Here is an 18,539-nt window from a genome sequence, read left to right as displayed (position 1 = left end):
TTTTTCAGCCATGTATGTTGTGTCCACTTCTGAGCAGACTCCATGGCATTTTAGTCCACAAGAGCTGAAGGTGATTTTAATTTTAAAACATCATGAGCACGGCAGCCGGTGGATGAGGAGCAGACGATAAAGCAGCACGAGTTCCGTCTCCTCCGTGCACGTGCCACAAGCTCAACAGCACAGTTTGGATCCGTCCCTCCCCACAGAGGGGTTCTCCTCTCGTTTCTTTTTTCACCGCCCGGTGTTTTCCACGGGTGACTCCCTGCACGCAAACCTCGGCCCCAGTGCTTTCGCTTGCCGAACTTCACACATGCTTCACACATGCTCAATCTAAACTGTGATTCTCGCCCACTTCAACTTCCTGTGTCGCATCCCTCGCTGACATAAGCACTCCCCAGCTCCCTGACTGACAGTAATCCAACATTTATACTTCCGCTGAAAGCCTCACATACCACCCCCAAGGGTGTGTGTGTGTGTGTGTGCGTACGTGTGTGTGTGTGTGTGTGTGTGTGTGTGTGTGTGTGTGTGTGTCTGAGCTTCTTAATATTTGAAGCTGCTGTGTCTAAGGCTTGAGTGTTCACTTTACCTTGACATGTACTGGGAGGAGGAGGGCTTTACATTGATAAGCTATGCCCAGTTTATAAGCTATACTTTTGAAGTGGCTTGATATTATGATCCAGAATTTAAATGTCTGAAATGATGTACAAGATCTTTTTCCGCTCACTTTTAAACCTGAATAAGATTACTTTATTGCAATCTGCAGATTTTCTGATATATTAAATAAAAAGATTCAGCTCACCAAAACAATGCTTGCAATTTTCACTAGTTTTAATTTCTTTATTTCCATTTCCAAGTAAAATAATGTCGTCTAATGGTGATTTTGCTGTGAAGAATTGTTGTCTATGTTCCTGTATTAAAGATACTGTTCTGTTATTATCTATTACAATGTATGCTATTTTATTGATATTTGATTTCATTTTATTCACCTGATGTTGCATTATAGAAAATGTAACTGCATCGGCTTATATTATGTGTTTCCTTGTATTATTGACATAATTATTTTACAAATGTTGTCACAATACCTCTATTTCTTTTACATTTTCTATTCTAAGATATTAACTTGCGCAGTTCTGTCTGTTAGACCACAGCCCTTCATTAATGCTATATCATTAGGGTTAGCCCTGGAAACATTAAAAAATAAATTCCCACTTATATAAAATTTTTACTCTTTATGTTAAGCAATTAATACATTATGCATATGCGAGTGTGTGGAGGTGAGTGTGTCGCACATTGCCTAATGCAGAGATCCTGTCATTGAGGCTACAAGGGCATCGCTAAAAGCCCTCTTTATGCAAATGGGGAGAAACAGAGAAGACAGTGTGTACGTGTCACAGGCAGGACATATCTTATAATGATAACTTATCTCAGGCTGCAGATTCGCCCGATACGGAATATAGGAGACACCCACTGAGCGAGTGTGTCTCCCCTCTCTGCCTCACACACTCACATGCACACAATTGCACATGATCCCTCTCGCTCTCCCTCTCTCTCCGTTACATGCTGTGCTCATTATCAAATTTATTAATGGCCTCTTAATTATGTCGGCTTATCTTCGACCAAAGCCGCGGCGCTGCCCCCACGCTCATGTACATGTTTGCACAAAACCTTTCTCACACAGCTTATGGTGTGTGTGTGTCTCTTCTTGGTGCTGAAAGCGCACACACACACACACACGCAACCATACACACACACACAGAATTGCTTGCATTTTAACAAACTACCTAACTATTTTGAAGGCTCCTCTGAGAGTCATTCCTTCATTTCACTCTTCATCTCCCGTTCTTGAAATAATTGAGCAATGCCCGTCCTTATCTTATATCCTCCTTCCTCCCTCCCATCTCTCCTTCCTTCCCTCTCTATCAGTCCATCTCCCCCCCACCCCAGTTGCTCCTGACCCCTCTTACCTCCCTCCCCTCCTTGCTTCCAGCCACCGACCGACTCCTCTCTCTTCTTTATACTTCCATCTCTCTATCGCACCATCTCCTCCTCGCCATTTTAGTGCTGCTTTTACTTCCTCGTCCCTATCTGTCCATCTCTCTCTGGCTCTCCAAGATATGTGTTGTGCTCCCTCCCAAAACGAGCAGCTTTCTTTATTTCTTCCTGTGCCTGTCTGCCAAGAACATTAGCTTTTAGATTTGTTTTTAATAATTTTCCAAATCCATACTTTATTGTTAATGACACATTAAGTGGTATTTTTCTGTCTGAAGCCCTTCTACTCAAGAAAATTAAACATAATGGTCAGTATGGGGCTAGATTATTGTCAGGGTCCACATTGTTGGCTTAAATAGGCTAAAATAATAATTGTACAAAAAGTTGATTAATTTAAATTGACTGCACCACTTTCTACAACTCACACACAGACACACACACACATTTGGATGTGTTTCTTCCATGCTAAAACCTAACACAGATGAATAATGGCTATCATTCTATTAGATTTTTATTTTTTTAAAGACCAAGTCTCTTTTAAAAGAGGAGGTGAATACATGATGGCAGTGTAACAGTTTGAGTGTGAACACACACACTGCTGCTGTTTTTGCTTGTGCATCTCCAAACCCCTTAATAGACGTGTCCTCATATCACAGCCATTCAAAGTTAAAGTCGTCCAGAACTCTGTGGTTCAACAAGAGCTGACAAAAAGTCAATACTCTCCACAGGCGCCCACTTTGTAACAGAGACACCTGCAAAGTTCAGACATGACACAAGCTGCAACCAAAATAGACTGGTGTGTCCAGTTCATGCCCAGTGAGGGGATGCTGACACGTACAAAAACTAGAAGTTAGGAGGAAACAATCCCTCCATCAGCCAAATCGTCATGTTAATGTAAGATTATAAAGACAATCTAGTGTGATACAATATTATTTAGGCCTGCTGACCTATGGCATCGCACTCAAATCTCTCTCTCCATCCTCCTCCTCCTCCTCTACGCCTTCGTCCTCCTCTTTTCACTTGGTTACCTCTGGCTCGAGGTCAGACTTCAGTCTGTCCTTGTCTGCTCTAATCACACCATCACCCAATTCACTTTAGTCCCAGAGGGCTCGAGCGGGGTGGAGGCAAATGCTTCGCTTCACAACACGCGTGTCTTCAAAAAAGTGCCATGTGAATTATTTACCTCTCTACGCTTGTTTTAATAAACTCAGCAGTTTCCTTTTCACACTTGTGGCAACTAGGAAACGTTGGCCTGCAGTGGATGTGTGGTTTGAGTGTTACAGAGTTGAATGGAAACGGTAAAAATGGTTAAGGTCTCCTCACAGAAAACCTGCTGGTTTGCCGATAGATTGTGATTCATTTTAACGCCTTTACATGCACTAAGATCAAAACTGTATCTAATGGCAGAGTGCTGTTGGTTATGTTGCATAAAGGGACCTATTGTGAGATAACTCCATACAGAAAGACATCGAAATATAATTTTGGGTATCATGAAATCATCTTGCACATACATAAGGATCAGTTTACCTTCTTATCTACTGATGTTGTATCCTAAAGGGCTTGAACTTTGATATTACACAACAAGGCATTCACAGTAATCAGGGGTTAATCTGCCTGCGTGAAGTACTTAACTATGGAGTTTGTACTGATGATGAATATATGAAAAATCAAGACAGCGGGTTACATGATACCAAGTCTCCCAATTCCAAAATGCCCCATCTCTCTGCCAGGGTTGCTAAGATGGCATCCAGCCACATAGTCCATGTCCCTCATGGGGCGAGCAGCCACAAGGCCGACCACTGCCTGATGAGAGAAGGCAGAGCAGAGGGACAGCTGGTCTGGAGCAGGCAGCTTACGAGGGAATCGCGAGCCGAGTCCTTAACGCACAAGAGAGTCACACAAATGAAACGCGTGTGCACATATACGAATCTGAGATAGACCTGTCTAATTGGGATTCAGCTCTCTGGGTCCGGCTTGTTCTCTGTCACTTCTAATTTCAGCCACCGAGCCGCTCTACGTTTCTGTCAGCTCATCGTTTATCCGTCCACTTCTGTGTTTCCAGCAGAGATCTGTGCTCCACATTACGCAGAAGAAATGTGTAGGATTATTCCTTTTGTCTCTGCGGAAGATGACGACTTACAAAGGCTGCTCTATAAGTTTGCGTACGGCCTGACAAAAGTGGTGGTTTGAGTTTAAAAACTGATCTTCTCCCATTTTCAAAATGTTGAGCCTTGATTTAGGAGAGTGACATGAATTTGTGATGAGAACTGCTTGAATAAGTCATATCATCTGGTGTCATTATAAGGATTTAATGCTGCAGCCCTCCGTCGCAGCATGTCCTTAAATGGATTTCATGACACACACTGAACATGAATACATGTGATAATATATCTATTTATGCATTGAACATGAACTAAAGGGGGAGAGCTATAGAGGTTCTCTGGATATGAGTCACCGCAGGAGACAGCATCATGGCTTTGAATATGTCTTGTGACCTTTGTGAATGTCAGCACGAAAACCGCTGCTCCATCCCGTCACTTACCACTTCAAAATGTCTAATAAAGCTGGAATGGTTTAAAAATAATGATGATAAATATCTGTAAATGGCTGTCCTTCACGGCCCAAGGGCCTTAAGGGGCTTGCGACATCTCAACTCGCGAAGATTTGGAGCAGGACGTCCTCTAATTAGAAGTAAATGGATGGAGATTGTTTTAACTGACTCCTCCCGAACTTACGGGACTTCATCTTGAAGATAAGTAGGATTTAGTGAGTCCTCCCACTCTCACCCAATATGTGCAATGAGTGACCAGTAAATACACATACCTTCACACATGAATTCAAGGCACAAGATCATTTTAAACGTAAAGTAATAATCCTTTAGATTATCATAATATCAAATCCTATATGGGCAGCACTGTCTCTCTGATCGCCACTGTATTTGCATTGTAATATTTGCTTCTATATTATAATAACAGCTGGAATTTATACAGCATGTTTAAGTTCCCCCTTGCTGCTTTAAGGAGCTAGGACATTTTTTTAAATAGCACATACACTCTATATATAGTGAACATACAAAATGTATAATTAGTAACATGGAAGACAACTGCTGGTGTCATAAAGAAAATAAGTTATCTGAAACCTCTTATCCTACGTAACTTTTCATCAAGCTTTTTTGAAACAAAACCAAACTAAGTTTTATAATTTTAAACATGATTCATTTTGTTGTCCACTTCTTTCCTGCAGAGCTCTAAACAAGCGATATGTCTTCATTAGGCACCAGTTCCTCTACCTGCAATGGTTTTGTGTTCTGAGTGTGTTTATTTTTTCGCCTCTTTATTAAGAGTGTTTTCTGTTTAATTATTACCTCCTTGTCTTTCATGTATATCCTTGCGTTTATGTTTGTATGTGTTGTTGTTTCTGTGTCTCTGATTTCCCACTCCCTGTGTTCTGTTTCCTGTTTTATTTTGTAGGTCCTGTTCCTACTGTGTTTTCCTTCTTCACTTCCTGCCTTTGTGATTGTCTGCACCAGTCCTTATGTGTTCCACCTGTGTCCAATTGCCCCTACCTTCCCTGTGTGTGTATATAAGTCTCTGTGCTTCTCCTTGTCTAAATGCCTGTCTCATGTCCTGTCGTGATCTCATGTGCTTTTTGTGTTCCTTGTCTCCTGAAACTCCCGCACCTCCTTGTAGGCTTCTGGTGTTTTCCCCTTGTGTGCTTTTATTTTTTTTTCAGTTTTGACATTTTGAGATTCCTTTGTTTGTTGTTTTGTTCCTGTTGGACATTCACCTATTAAAAAGGACACCTTTTGTTTAAACTCTGCAACCAGGGTCCATCTGCCTAACCAGACCTGACAATACCGGACCAGATGGCAACTAGTTAGCTTCCCCACAACCGAGTCGATACGACAACAAAAGCCCTAAACACTCATCTGAAATCATAAAGATTCCCCTTTAAGTTCTGGTTCTGTGTCCGCAATCACTTAGTTCATAACTGTTTTGCAGCTGCCAAGAAGTGAAAATGGTGTTCATGAGACAAGTGAGATGAATAACAGTTATTTACAAAAACAAAACTTTGAGCCTAAAGATGCTAAACTGTATATCTGTAAAAATGAGGTATGCGTGACTATTCCCTGTGTGCAGTTTTATTTAATTAGCGGAGGTTTAACTGTAAAAATGAAAAATCTGTCTGCAGTTATTTGGTCTAACGTTAATTTATGATGAGCCTACAACAATCAGGGTAGTGATAATTCCCCTTTGTTACCGGGGGCAAACGTTAAACTTTATCCTGATGTGACTGTAGCTTATTATTTCATGATATAATCTCTTGGTTTAGGCAAAAGCTAACAGTAAAATAGGTTTAACAACAACAAACTGTACTTGACTAATAAGATGTTAGATTTGGAGCCAGACTTGACGAATGGCTCAGGGGGGTTTCTCTCAGTCTCTCTCTCTTTCTCTTCCTCTGCCTCCCTCTCTTCAGAATGGGAGAGTAATTGCATGATGGATAATTTAATGGCGGAGGTAAAGCCCCAGTTTTAAAAAAGGAGCTTCTCCTCTCATCTTCACGCAAAATCTCTTCTGAGACAGACGTTTCTAGAGTACAAGTATTGAGCTGTGAGTGTGTGAGTGGCTTTTTCCCTGTGTGTGTGTGTGTGTCTGTGTCAGGCGTGTGTATGTGTAGAGGGCTGGCGAGGCTGGCGTGTCTCCAACTTCACAGATTGATAGCACATTAAACTGAAGGACACATCACGCACCTGTGCTTTTGTACCACAGGGGAACAACACACAGGTAGACAGGGTGACGGAATCAGCAAGGTGCCCCATGCGTGCAAACACACACACACACACACACACACAAATGTACCAGCGTGTCTTTTTCAAAAAGCATCAAACACATGACAAATCCTGACACAAAGAACTCATGTATGTGCTGCGGGTCCTGATTCAACCTCCACCCGTTTGCTTTTGAAAGCTCCCCATGCCCTGAGGGGGCTGATACAGTATAGATCACAGCTCTGTGTGCTCTTATGTCATCACTGTGTGTGTATGTGTGTGTTTATATACTGTGTGTTTACAGTCAGTGTGAGGAAGTGAGGCGCTGCAAATGCAAACTGCTTGCCTGTCCCGGTGATTTGCCAAATTTCTCTCCCAAACAAGAGATACTGTAAGAGTTGGCCTTTGTCTAAGCAGCTTGTGTGCATTATGTGAACGCCTGATGTGTTACGTCTGCACCGTCTCCACACTGCAACTTAATGGATTTCCCCTATATGGTCGGAACTCTCGCCTCTGCTGTCTGTCTATAAATGCACGCAAGTTACATTATTCAGTATTATTCATGTTCTGACTGGGTGACAGCACTTTAAGTACAGCGACTGCAGCGTGCGTGTTTGAGGGCTGCACAGGAAACAAGACAGAGGGAAAATAAAAGAATGGTAGAGAGATGACCAGGGATGGGCTGACATAATAAAAAGGCGAGTTGGCATCTCATGACGTAGGATGAAAACAAACACATAATAACCTGGTCCCATTCAAATACATGAATAAATATCTATATATTATATAGAAGAGGTTGTATTTAATGTAAATATTGTGCATCTGTGTATGTTTGTTTTAAAAGCCAACAAAAACTGTTGGCCTTCTGTGTAGCTGCACACAATAATCACATCAGATCAGCTCCATTAAGATGGTCATACGCTAACGCACTATTATCCTCTATGACGCAAACAAAGAATGCACTTTCACATTATATATATATATTTCTTAAACGGTAATAAAAGCTGAAGCAGCAGGGGTCAAAATCCATAAATAGAACCATAACAAGGACAATTTGTTTTTCTCTACAATCAAAGTTAATATGACGAATAAAAATCTGTTCCGAAAAAACTTTTGGGCCATTTGGACACGTTGCCTGACAAGTGTTCACCCAAATTATGTAAAAACAGCCTATTTACAAGAGCCTGATATACAAAGAGAGATTCTAATATAATGGAGAAGAAGGGAAGTTTATTTGTGGTGTTCACAGGAAAAGGACTTTTGTATATAAACCTACATTTAGCAGTTGAAGCATTAAGAAATTTGAAAGACAAAATAAGAACTTCTTCAAAAAACGTACACTTTAGCTGAACTACATGAGGTGTTTTTCAGTAAGTCACTGAACAAGTGGGGCCAGTTTCTACTCATTAAAGTTAACCAACCATCCACTTTTACAGCCGCCAGCAGCTAATGATCTCCAATTATTCTACGTGCTAAAGGCTACAGCATTTGTATTCAACTGGAGCCACATACTTGAAATGTTGAGAGTTTCTAAATTTCTATTTCAGCAAAGTTGTATTCGTAATTATAATATTTCAAAGTTCATGTGACACATACGTTGTCGCAGGGTGAGGTAAGAGACATGGCATCTTTTTCTGTAACAGACAAACGTGGGGACTGAGGCCCAGTGTGTGGAGCTGTCGGTCCGGAACACCTGTCAGTAAATCCGACACCACCCTTGGGTGCCACAGTCTCTGTGATCAAAGTAAATTAACACGTAATCAGATACAGACGCAAGCAGGAAGGCATGCACACACAGGCTTTTCCCATTAGGCCGCTTTATTCTCGAGCATCACTCGACAGCAGGTTTGAAGTGTGCGTGTGTGTGTGTGTGTTTATCTGTTTATTGCTGTTGTGAATATATATGCTGTTTCATACCTCTATATCGTGTTTGGAATCTAGTGAGGAGGCTTTAATGCTATCTGTGTTCTCCAAGTGTGTGTGTGTGTGTGTGTCCTGTATCCCCAAACCAACATCTACATGTGACACACGTCCAGCTCAACTCTCGCAACGCACACAAACCATGTGACAAATTGATTGCATTAAAAGAAAATGCAGCCTCCACTGTCCTCAGCATGTTAATATTGCGATTTAGACATGGGGAATTGATTAAAGGGACAATGCGCTCTTCCTGTGGGGAATTGTGACATTGAGGGAGGCAAGGTTGGGCGGGCGGTGGGGGGGGGGGGGCAAGATGCTGACTCAACGCTTGCCAGTCGTTTGTTGCTTGGGTTCTCGAGACAGAAAATCCCAGCAGAGTGGAAATTGTCTCGTGCAAAATAAGATGTCAAGTGCCGTTATGGATAAATGGATGTGTACATGAGCCCGGTGTGTGTGTGCATGTGTGTGCATGTGTCAGCTGGAGGTCATTTGAAGAGCAACGTTTCCAGATCTGAAACCCTTCGGCGTCGTTGCCCTGCTCTCGTTACACTCTGGTGTTCCCGGCACCGTGCTGTGGGGTGCCGAGCCAAGAATGCGCCACATTGAGTCCGAGCAGCTAACCTCATTCCTACCAGGGCACTGCAGCGCTCGTAAACACACCATGTCCCCACCAGCTCTCTCTCTCTCTCTCGCACACAGACAGTTTAGACACTTATTTAGTAAGACATACTTTTCGCTCACACCGAAATACAACAGGAAACACACACACAGTCGCACACAGAGGCGCTGCCACCAAAAATATTCTATTCTGTCTGATAATGATGATTGATGCCCATCCAAAAAGGGCTCTGCAGCAAAACAAATAGTGGTGGGCTCCATAAATCAATCGGTTGGGAGGGCCGACTCTGAAAGTCCACATTGATCATCGCAGGCTAAATGTTAGCGCCTCGGAATCATTTACTCCAGCCACCACTTCATACACAACATCTGTCGCATTGGCAGAGACAGAGACCTGCCACAAACAACAGCGGCTGTCAATGCACAGCGTGAGGACGTGGCAATATTTCTTTTAAGAGAGAGATGGGTCGGGTCCATCAACGGAGGTTCGGTTATTTGTTACACTTCAAAATATTGACAGTGTCCTTGTGAAAAAGGTGATTTTCTATTGGGAACTTAGACAACAAAGTTTCCACCTAGTCAAAGGAACGAGAGTTACGGCCCTGAGGTTAACGCCTCTGCTTACCGGTGTAGTTTCAGTCTGCATGCATTTTATCTCTGAGCACTGAAATCAAGATTCTAGAAAGGGAGACTTGAGGTATCATGTTCAAGAACCCCCCCCCAAAAAATTCTGAGGCCACCATGACGTTTGATCACCAAAATCGAATCAGTTGATTTGTTTGTCAAAGTGAAAATTTGTACCAAAAGATTTTTGAGGCGCAGTGACCTTGATCATTGACCTCCAAATTCTAATCAGGTTATCCTCTAATCCCAGTGAATGTTTGTCCTAGATGTGATTAAATTGGGTGTTCCTGAAATATCCCATTCACAAGGATATGAAATCTCTGACCTACAACCACCAAAAAGAACCCCAAATCCCATCAGTCCGTCTTTGAGTTGAAGTGAAGGTTTGTACCAAGCCCTAGTGTTTACAGAGCTCGTGGTCACATGAAGTGGACGGACGGATAACCCCCAAAAATTCTACTGAAGCAGCAACTAGGGCATAAGAGGAGGAAGGAACTGTTGTGCGTTCAAACGTGAACCTGTCATTTTTTATCTGGGTGCTACAGAGAAGACAACACCGAACAGCCCAATGCATGGAGTGAGTCAGCGCAGCACGTTTAGGTTCCTGGTACAGTCACATCATTATTCCTCAGTTAGATAGCTGTACATTGGCCTTTTCAGAATAAGCTACACAAGCCAGTAGGCATGTGTGGTGCTAAACGTGTTCGTCAGAGTAGAGAAGTCATAATCAGGTTCTCAATGAAGCAACGGTTGATTGTCAGGTTGTCAGTTCTGAAATTTACAAAGCATTTACTTTTTCTGTCGTGTGTTCAATTAAAGAAAACAACAGATTTGTTGAAAGAAAGGATTTCATCCAATGCTATTTGTTTATAACACGCTAACAAATTCCATTTTATTTCCTAAACCAGAAGAGCGGCTCTCATCCAGAGGCAGAAATATGGAGATGCATCACGTATGAGAAGAATACTAAACAAATTACATTAGACCTGCATCACGCTAGCTGCTGAGCCATTAACAATAGAGCGGCCGTTACGTAACCTGGTTGAACAATAGCTACAGTATCTCTGCCATGGTAGCATCCAGTGAGTAAGTGACTGGCCCAAAGACAAGATGATTAGTGACAGGGGGGGATATACAGCAAGTGGAGAGAGACGGCCAGACACACAGGTGGAGAGAGACGTTTACAAGAAAGCCAGATGTCCTTGAGAAGAGAAGCGTGTGGGGTGGCTGGGGGACGGGTGGATCAAAGCTGCGGGAGAAAGGGAGGTGAGATAGGGAGCGGAGGAGAAGGCTGGTCAGAGGACGGACTGAATGGAGGGAGGAGAGAGGGAGAAAGCAGAGAGAGAGAGAGATAGAGAGAGAGAGAGCACAAGATATAGTCCTCCCTGGTGGGGCCTGTCCAGAGTGTCCGGTCTATGAGGCAGTAAATCGCCCCGGTTCAATGTGTGCTCTCCAAACGCTGCCACACATTATTGATAAATCAGTGTGTGTTAATGAGAGGAGCTGATGTGTCCTGATGAATCACGGCACAACAATGAGCCTCACACTCTCTCTCTCTCTCACACACACACGCACACACAATCTCTGTGGACTGTGGCCGAGATGGGTGTGCTGACTACTGTCACACTGTCATTTGTCATTCGTCTCCAACTCAAATGTGCACATATTCTCTTCCACACTGTCACACACGTACACACACACACAAACCAATTTGCAGTAGCTGGATGAACACTTGGCCCCGTGCTGCAGTAACAACTCAGAGTGTTATTCTATCCTGTTAACAGAAGAGAGGAGGGCTTCCACAGCAGCTCCAGCAGGCAGTCAGAGGACAACACAAGCTATTTTGGTTTCACTTTGATATCGAATAGGCGGCTTAACATCCTCATTAGATCATATCAGACCCCCCCCCCCCCCCCCCCTCAACACACAGAGCACGCTACCCACAAAGCCGGGACAAAATTATCTCCCTTCCACACTCTCTACCTAAATTATCATGAAATCTCATTATTTGTTTTTGTTGTGATATTGTGAACATGAACGTGTGGGTGTATTTTTCTGTTTGTATTTGTGCAGGTGTGAGTGCATTTCTATTCAGACATAAGATGTGTGTATACCTAAACTTGAGTAAGTTTGTGTGTGTGTGTGTGTGCAGGGCAAGCTGACCTTGTTATAAGCTGAGTGGGCTGTAATGCTGGGGCATCATTAGTATGGGTTAGGTGAGGGTTAGTGTGTGTGTGTGTGTGTGTGTGTGTGTGTGTGTGTGTGTGTGTGTGTGTGTGTGTGTGTGTGTAGAGGTGAGAGATGGGGGATGAGAGTGTAAGAGAGGACATAAGATGGAAAGGTATGTGGGTCATGCAGGGACACATAGAGGTAGGTAGCAAATGTTTAGCAACACACACATGAGCGTCTTAAGGTTCAATTCCCTCCCCGGCTAGCCTCACACCGCCTTTATAAGTGACATCCTGTCGTCTAGGGGATACATTAACGTGTCACACACACTTTATGCATAAAAATACAAAACGCAACAGAATATCTCCGCAGCATTCTCAACCAAACAAACACAGTAAGGGTGAAAGTGTGTGATGGTTGAAAAAACAAAACAAGATGGAAGCACCATCTCTAAAGTAGAACTTCGCCCCTGCTCTGAGACTAAGACAATTAGTACTAGTACTACCTGTACTGGTATTGCACTTACGTAGAAGGCTGCCTATTCACCACTGGTATGAAACTTTCCATTGAGTGTATTACTCTGGTGCTATTAAGTGTGTCTCTCCTTGCAGAAGATAGCACCAAACAGCAAATGGAACTTTTTGGTAGTTGCTGTAAAACACTATGCATAGGTCCCCAAATTATATAATTTCTGTCTGAATTTTCGTGATGAAATTTTAGTCAAGAGTCAACATCAGCCAGCAGAAGGTAACCAGATCCAGAGTAAGAGGAGAATGGAGGCCATTTGAAAACAATGGCAACCAACCAAAATACAACATAATGCAAGAGACTGTAAGCCATTGGATGCAGAGAAAGCCAATAGAAGCCAAACAATGCCAGTAGAAACAATGGAGGCAAGCTGGAGGCAAAGTGAAGGCAAGCTGTAAGGAGGCCACTCTGAAGCCCTGCCAGGAGGAGGAGGAAGGGGAGGAGGAAGAAGAGGAGGAGGTGGTGGCTCAGGAATATTTGAGTTGTTTATTCCCGGCCAGGGGTCAACTGTGGCCTCAGGCTGAAGCTCAGAGAGAGAGGGAGAAACTCACACATGATGAGGATGTACACACAACTACAGCAGTTTCCGTGCACACACACTTAGGAAGGGGTCAGCAGTGCCCTCCATAATGTGAATGCACATACGGAGACTGCTTGAGAGAAAGATGAAGACGCACAACGTCACACGCAAGACTTAACTCCTCCTTGACTCCTGTGTTGTTAAATGCCTGAAATGGGGGAGCTGGCATGTCGTACCACAGATTCCATACCTCGTCGCCACAATTACCATAATTAATCCAGAAGAGTGTGAGGAGCACTGAGGCCATTGGGATGAAAATGGTTTCAAACTATCGGTATGGCGCACGAGTGGCCTTTTTCCAAAGAGCTGGCACTGCCATGACCTGTCCAACATATTTTACACCCGTAATTACAATATAGAGTGCAGCCGCCTCTATGGCAGATGTTGCCTCCCACATTAGAGGTTCCCCACATAATTATCATTATGAACTTGGCACACAGAAGCATAAAATAGAAAGCCACACACACACCAATTCACAGAGGTTGTACTGTATGTGGGTTTGCAGAAAGGCAGATGTGAGGAAAGGCAGCACACGTGTCTGCAGGATGGTGAGGTGAGGACAAGATCATTCAGGAGGTACACAAATAAAGACACCTCACGTGGTAGATGCTGCTGTCACTGCGTGGGTTCGCCTAATAAACACACAGGTTTCGGTAGCAGGCAGACCTCGACTTAACACCAGTCCTGCTGTTAGAGCATACCATGCATACCCCCCCCCCCCAACACACACACACACACACACACACACACACACACACACACACATGTTATTGATTAGCTCCAAAAGTTATTAAACTGGAGATAAACCCCAACATTATAATCCCACCAAGCCTGGGGAAAATCCATCCATCCATTCGTTGTTCTTATATTGTGCACACACACACACACACACACACGGGTTGAAAAACAACACCCTGTGTAGTCAGAAAAACAGAAGAAGAAGATCAAAAGATGGGGATGACCTGTCTTTGACAAGGATCTCGTCTTTGCGACATGCATCACATCTCCTTATTTCCATGTGTTTACCGGCTAATGGCTGACAGCTGACTATTTGCTACCTCACTGTTGAGTAACAGTTGTGCATGAATACTCATGTCCAATCATCTGGTGGTTTAATGTGACTGACAATGCAATCCCACTTTCACTTGTGTTCAAAGTGGCTACAATGTGTCCCTGACCTCCTCAAGGTGATTTGGCTAATCGCAATACGATCATCCAAAATTGATGAGTGCAATCCAATCACTCAGCCCTGCCGACTCAAATGCTTTTGTGTGTCAGTGTGTATGTGTGTATTTGTGTTTGCTGCTCAGTCCTGCCTATCATACCTTAAAATACATATGCATTTCAAAATAAAGTCACAAGGTTGAATTGAGTCAACAGAACTTCTGAGGAACAACGTTATTGTTACGACACAATACAAACGGTATCTTTTTCTGTACTGCATGTGGTTATTGTCATTTTGAGCCGAACTCTACATTAATCAAATGTAATTGTCTAATTTAGCTCCAATGAACAATTTTCCAATTACATTTAACAGACAAACACACAAGATAAATTAGGCCACACCATGTTTCGCTTGCCCTGAGGGAAGCACAGGGAGAGTAATGGCTCCCAGAATTGCAAATGAGACGCCTCTTGACATTTTTATATCACCGTAAATCACCGTGTGTATGAGACAACTTTGTTGTGTGCTCACAGATTACCTGCTCGTGTGTGGATGTGTTGACATGCACCTCAACAATGTCATCAACACAGGCACAGCTCAGGATAGGTCACGCCTCTGGTACAGATTCATGCGCAATAAAGCAGGAATTCACTCTGTCTATTTCCTGTACTACCATAAATACAAGACATGTTGTGTACAGCCACCAGGAAGATGGACTGGAATGTTTCCCAGATTCAGATTAAGTCCTGAACTACAAATTGCAAGTCGTGGATGTTCTCCATTAAGGCTTTACAGTTGAGGATTAATCTGTGGTCTGGCAAGTCAACCATCAAAATCCAGTTATCCAATGCAGGCAGAAAATGGAGCAAAGAAGAGCAGAAGATGAACAGCAAGCAGGAAGGAAGGGAGAAACTGGAAAACCAGAGAAGTTAAGAGAACAGCCTTTCGAAACTCACCTGGTCTTTTCTCCATTTTTCTCCCTCGACTGCCACATAGTCGAACCTTGGATATTAATATGAGGATTTGCTTCTGGCAGAGCGACTTGTTGCTCTTTGGGCACGGCTTGCGCTTGCTGGCGATCTGCCGGTTTGCCTGGGGGTCCTTGACCTCCCTGCGCTGGCGAATGAGGGAGCTGGCGAGAGCGGCCATCTTCCCAGGGCTGACCCTGCCGCCGCCTCACCAGCCTCTGGCGGCTCGGTGGCGCCCAGGTGTCGGGGGGTACCGTGGGCCACCCCCCTTCCCGCTCACCCAGGGCGACGGAGCACCGCTGAGGGAGGGGTGCAGAGCGGAGGAGGGGGCTTCGGAGGATGGACCGTAGCGGCAGGGAGAAAGGGAGATAAGGGGAGGAAGAGATGGAGGTGGAGGAAAGCGGGGTGGATTTCACAAAGGGCCAGCCAAAACAGACAACTCTCGCTCTCAGATGTTAGGATTGAAGTGCGTTTGTTTTCTGGTTTGGAGTCAGGTTCAGGTGAAGCCTTGGTACGTCGCTGTTCCTCTTTTCAGACAAGTCATGTCGTTATCAACTAAAAAACCAGTGCGATGCAATCACTGTCCTCCGATGCCTCCGTCCCAGTCCAAGTCTCCCTTTACCTTCCTCTCCTGGCTCCTCTGAAGTTTGACTCAATCCTGTGCCACGTTGTTGACATTTTTTGTGAAACAAAAAAATAATGAAATAAAATCACATTCAGTCCTGGAGATCAGATCCCGATCCGGTTCAGGGGGATAAGAACCGCCCGATTACCAACTCTCCAAAATGACAAGAGTGACACTGTCGGGACACACTGCTGCTCCTTTCCTTTCTCACCTGAAAAATGTCTCCATTCAAAACAATGTCACGGCGAAAGAAGTAGAACAAGTAGGGACCATCCGACCTGAGGTATCAGCTCCGCAAGCTGGGACAAGGATAAAGGGTTGCGGACAGATGCTGCTGGACAGAGTGCGGCTCGTTCCCTCTAAGCTCCACTGGCATCACCCTTGGGTTCACCCACACCCTAAGAGAAGAAGGGGAAACAGACAGTCGGCTTGATAAATCCAGCATTTCCCAGAGATAGAGGTGACATTCATGAACGAGAGAGCACAGGAATGGAGACACAGGGACACTGAAAGACAGACAGAGGGAGGGAGTGCAGTGAGTCTATCTATCCCCTCTGTCGGCTCCGGCTCTCCAACTCTCTCGGCAGCGCGTTACACCACAGCAGAGCGCAGCGCTGTGTCCTTCAGCCAGGCATGCCACCTCGCAGTTGGGAGAACGAGGGATGAATGAATGGAAGGAGACAGAGAGGGAGGGAGAGGAGGTGAGGTGAAGGGGGAGAGGGGAGGGGGGGATGCTGGCAGGTAGCCATGCCTTACTGTAGATGGTGTCCTGCCGGCGCTCATGTGAGAGTCTCCACCGGTGGGTGACAGTCGTCCGATCTTGTTCTGTGGTGTCCAGCGGCACAGTGTGCGTCCATGTGTGAGTGTGTGTGTGAGGGGAAAGTGTGTGTCTGCCCGGAACAAGACACCTCTCAGCCTCAGCGCACACGTGTGGGGGACTGTGTACATGCGTGTGTGTGAAGGAGCAGCACAGTGTGAAGGTGTATGGGTGTGAGAGTGTGTCACAGAGGCAGCATGTGTGTGTGTGTAAATGTGAGTGTGTGTGTGTGTGTGCGACTCTCTTGCTTGTCCCTGTTCACAGTGCATTACGGAGTGAGCGCTGGCAGTGTGCTTCACACGCTCTCTCTCACTCTTTCTCCCTCTCCCTTTAACACACACACACACACTCTCTCTCCCTCCTTCTCTCAAGTCTATTTCCCTAAACCCTCCCCTTTGCTCTTCTTTCTCCCTCCCCCTCTCTCACTCAAATCCCTCCATCAACGTCTTTGGTTTAAAGTCTCCTCCTCCCCAGTCTCCCCCATTCTCTTCATCACCCCCTGCTGCACCGCCGGGCAAGGCTGATCTGGGCCGGGTCGGGGCTGGGGTGAAGCCCCAACCTCCCTCCCACCCCCCCCATCTCTGAAGTGATGTTGTCTTAAAGAGACAAACTGAGCGAGGTTGTCAGTGCTGTTCCTTCGGCAGCAACAAGGACGTACAGATGCTGTGACACAGTCTGAGTCAGTCAGGACCTTGCGTCACTGCCGTCACATCGCCCCCTGCATCTGTTAATAGAGCAGCCGGTCACACACACTTTTACATACACGGCACGTACAGCACACAATCAAGTCTAACGGATAAAGAAACGGTCAGAATGCAGTTTGGCAAACGTGATTGCGTGCAAACTTTGGATCACACGTCCATCCATTATCTCTATCGCTCATCCTTTGAGGGGTGTAGGGGTGCTGGGGGGGGGGGGGGGTCAATGTCAGCATGGAGGAGGGAGGACATAATGTATCAATTTTGCTGCGGAGATTACGTGCTTTTGTTTTGGTCTCATCCCCAAAAGCCCTCGAATGTCGTTGTCGTTCCAAGTTGACATCCCTGTCGGCGTCCTCTACATGTATGGCCACTCTTTTTCCTCCTTAGATATTTGCATTCTCTTGTTGTCGTTTTTTTCCGTTAGCATTCGATGCGTATAAGAACTGTCATTGCATCCACTAGCTCACAGCGAATCTTCCGGGTTAATCCGCTGTATTCTCACATTTCTCAGTTCTTACAAGCAGCTACCTCTCCAGATGATCTCCTGAAATGATCCGGAGTTCAGTGCATGTACTGAAAGCAGCTACATTGAGACAAATGACAATTTGCACGCAATTTAGATTCCTATTTCGCAACGAGACAGAAACATGGTAATTTGTGGTCAAACTCATGGACCTCTGATTCAAGCTGATAGACAAGTCTCAAAGTCTGCAATTAAACCTTCCCTGGTGCAGGATTTCTGCAGGTTTCAACAAGTGAAATTTAAGACTTTCTAAGACTAAAGTGAATTATATTCAAGTCCGATGTCAAGTAAGACAGATATACAGAAAAGGGTCAAGGTGGAGAACTACTTACACTTTCCAATGATTAAAGATAACAATAGACTTGTCTTAACAATTAAAGGCAATTTGAAGGTCACACAGAACACCCATAAAAAATGGGTCTACAAGATATTAAAAGAAGAGAAGGAGTTTGACAGACATATGTCCTCTGGGAGATGGTTCAATAGAGTGGAGGTCTCCACAAAAAAGATGGGGTCACTGCTGGTCTTCAAGCGGGTCTGA

The 18,539-nt window shown here is 44.6% G+C and overlaps 1 protein-coding gene across 1 annotated transcript in view; it reads right to left on the bottom strand.

Annotated features, from left to right (window-relative positions):
* Nucleotides 1-15,513, bottom strand: part of fgf11a (fibroblast growth factor 11a) — a 76,844-nt gene extending 61,331 nt beyond the window's left edge. Inside the window, exon 1 of the mRNA XM_053416305.1 lies at nt 15,321-15,513. Coding sequence (XP_053272280.1) covers nt 15,321-15,513 — 193 coding nt within the window. The remainder of the gene's footprint in view (nt 1-15,320) is intronic.
* Nucleotides 15,514-18,539: the final 3,026 nt, after the last annotated feature.

Source organism: Pleuronectes platessa, chromosome 23, assembly GCF_947347685.1.
Source record: "Pleuronectes platessa chromosome 23, fPlePla1.1, whole genome shotgun sequence".
Classification (NCBI taxonomy): Eukaryota; Metazoa; Chordata; class Actinopteri; order Pleuronectiformes; family Pleuronectidae; genus Pleuronectes; species Pleuronectes platessa.
Note: the sequence above shows the minus strand (reverse complement) of the source record. Positions and strands in the feature narration are given on the sequence as shown.